The following is a 1,987-nucleotide window of genomic DNA, read 5'->3' as shown; positions in this document are numbered from 1 at the left end:
TGTCAGTATTTTAAAAGTTTGGACCATGTCGGCTCGTTTGCCTCGAAATTCCAGCGTTTGCAAGTTGAGGCTGGCGAGTCTTTCTGGGTATGAGAAGTGTGAGAGGCCGTGCACTAGTCTAGCTGCGCGTCTCTGAACTTGTTCCAGGGCATCTTTGTCCCGCTTGAGAGAGAGAGAGAGAGATATATATATATATATATATATCTTTCGGTCAACAGGGGTCGCTGTCTAAATTTCATCGCCTTGTTTCCTGTCACGTGACCTCCTTGTCTCCGGGGTCAACGGTCACGTCCGCTGGTTTGAATATGCTAACAACAAACAGCAGCTCGTGCAGACCGGATGACTGAAACGGTTTGTAGTTTTTAAAGTGTTCTAAAAATGTTTTCGACACTTTTGTGAGTGACGCTCGTGCAGCAGCTTCAGCAGGTAACGTCAAACACTTGAATTAACAGTCTTGTTTGCCTGCTGTTAGCATGCTAACAGGCTAGCTACAGTCGGCTGTCTCTGCACTTTAACAGATTAATACAAGCTGATTAGATACGGACACTAACAGAGTACCTGCTAATACTACCACTACTGCAGTACAAGTACACAGCACACATATGTGAAGTATAATATTTATACATTAATATTTAATGTTGGTTCAGAGAGTTGGAACTGGTGTTTCTGTTATTTTGTCCACCTGCTTTACACTGGAGCACAGTGGAAGTTATAGTATACCATAGTACACCACTTTATATATGAAGAAGTATTAATACCACCCCATTATTAAAATACTATGTTGCAGTAAAGGTACTAATACCACACTGTTACATATACAGTGGGTAAGGAAAGTATTCAGACCCCTTTAAATTTTTCACTCTTTGTTTCATTGCAGCCATTTGCTAAAATCAAAAAAGTTCATTTTATTTCTAATAAATTTGCAGAAATTTCTACATTTCTTTTTTTTCTGTCAAGATGGGGTGCTGAGTGTACATTAATGAGAAATAAAAATGAACTTTTTTGATTTTTTGCAAATGGCTGCAATGAAACAAAGAGTGAAAAATTTAAAGGGGTCTGAATACTTTCCGTACCCACTGTAAATATAAGCTCTTGTGGGTCTCCACTACACCAGGATCCCTGAAGACCAGGTCTACCTGTCAGCATGCAGTCAGAGCTGCTGATTGGGTGGCAGCAGGAGAAGGCGGAGCTTAAGCGGGAGGTGTGTCGTCTGCAGGAGGAGCTGGCTGAGAGTCGAGCAGAGAGGGAGGAGCTAGAGTCCAGGAGCAGAGCTCTGAATGAGAGGGTGAGGAGGGGGAGGAGCTAGAGTCCAGGAGCAGAGCTCTGAATGAGAGGGGGAGGAGGGGTGGGAGGTCATGTGATTATCGGGTTGGACTAGAGTTGGACTAAATCCTAACAATTACGTCTCTCTCTCTCTCTCTCTCTCTCTCTCTCTCTCTCTCTCCCTCCCTCCCCAGCTGTACCAGTCAGTGTCTCCCTCACTCTCCCTCCCTCTGAGGCTGGAGAGTGATCAGAGGGAGTGGAAGAGGAGGGTGAGGGAGGGGAGAGAGAGAGAGGCCAGACAGGCTCTGTTGATCCACCGCCTGCAGAACAAGGTGAGGAGTATTACTACAGTACAGATACCACAGTATAGTCAGTAGTATTACTACAGTACAGATATCACAGTATAGTCAGTAGTATTACTACAGTACTGAGAGTTCTGACTGTGTGTGCAGGTGTTGGAGTACAGAGATCGATGTCAACGAGTGGAGCTTCAGCTGGTCAGCACCGAGGTACTAATACTACTAGTACTACTAGTGTACTAATACTACTGATACTACTACTAGCACTACTATTTTATTACTATTAGTACTACTGATACTACTACTAGTACTTTACAAGTACTACTACGAGTAGTACTAGTACTTTACAAGTACTACTACGAGTAGTACTAGTACCAAATGTTGTGTACTGTAGTCTCACTGTAGTACTCCAGATGTTGTGTACT

General features: G+C 43.5%; 1 protein-coding gene across 2 annotated transcripts; it reads left to right on the top strand.

Annotated features, from left to right (window-relative positions):
* Positions 1-282: 282 nt before the first annotated feature.
* LOC116379184 (rootletin-like) lies at positions 283-1,822 on the top strand. 2 transcript variants are annotated; one of them, XM_031841125.1, is made up of 4 exons: positions 283-351; positions 1,115-1,285; positions 1,458-1,595; positions 1,716-1,822. In XM_031841125.1, exons 2-4 carry the CDS (start codon positions 1,145-1,147, stop codon positions 1,803-1,805), a joined length of 369 nt encoding a protein of 122 aa, XP_031696985.1. In that variant the 5' UTR covers positions 283-351; positions 1,115-1,144; the 3' UTR covers positions 1,806-1,822. The 2 variants fall into 2 exon arrangements, with proteins under 2 accessions (XP_031696985.1, XP_031696984.1); XM_031841124.1 differs by having other exon boundaries at positions 289-426.
* Positions 1,823-1,987: the final 165 nt, after the last annotated feature.

The sequence above is a fragment of the Anarrhichthys ocellatus genome, unplaced genomic scaffold, assembly GCF_004355925.1.
Source record: "Anarrhichthys ocellatus isolate YVR2014 unplaced genomic scaffold, GSC_Weel_1.0 scaffold3850, whole genome shotgun sequence".
NCBI classification, from domain to species: Eukaryota; Metazoa; Chordata; class Actinopteri; order Perciformes; family Anarhichadidae; genus Anarrhichthys; species Anarrhichthys ocellatus.
Note: the sequence above shows the minus strand (reverse complement) of the source record. Positions and strands in the feature narration are given on the sequence as shown.

Coding starts and splice junctions, on each gene's coding strand:
- LOC116379184 (XM_031841125.1), top strand. CDS start 1,145: ATGCAGTCAGAGCTGCTGATTGGGTGGCAGCAGGAGAAGGCGGAGCTT. Junction 1,286..1,457: donor GCAGAGCTCTGAATGAGAGG/GTGAGGAGGGGG, acceptor CTCCCTCCCCAG/CTGTACCAGTCAGTGTCTCC. Junction 1,596..1,715: donor TCCACCGCCTGCAGAACAAG/GTGAGGAGTATT, acceptor CTGTGTGTGCAG/GTGTTGGAGTACAGAGATCG.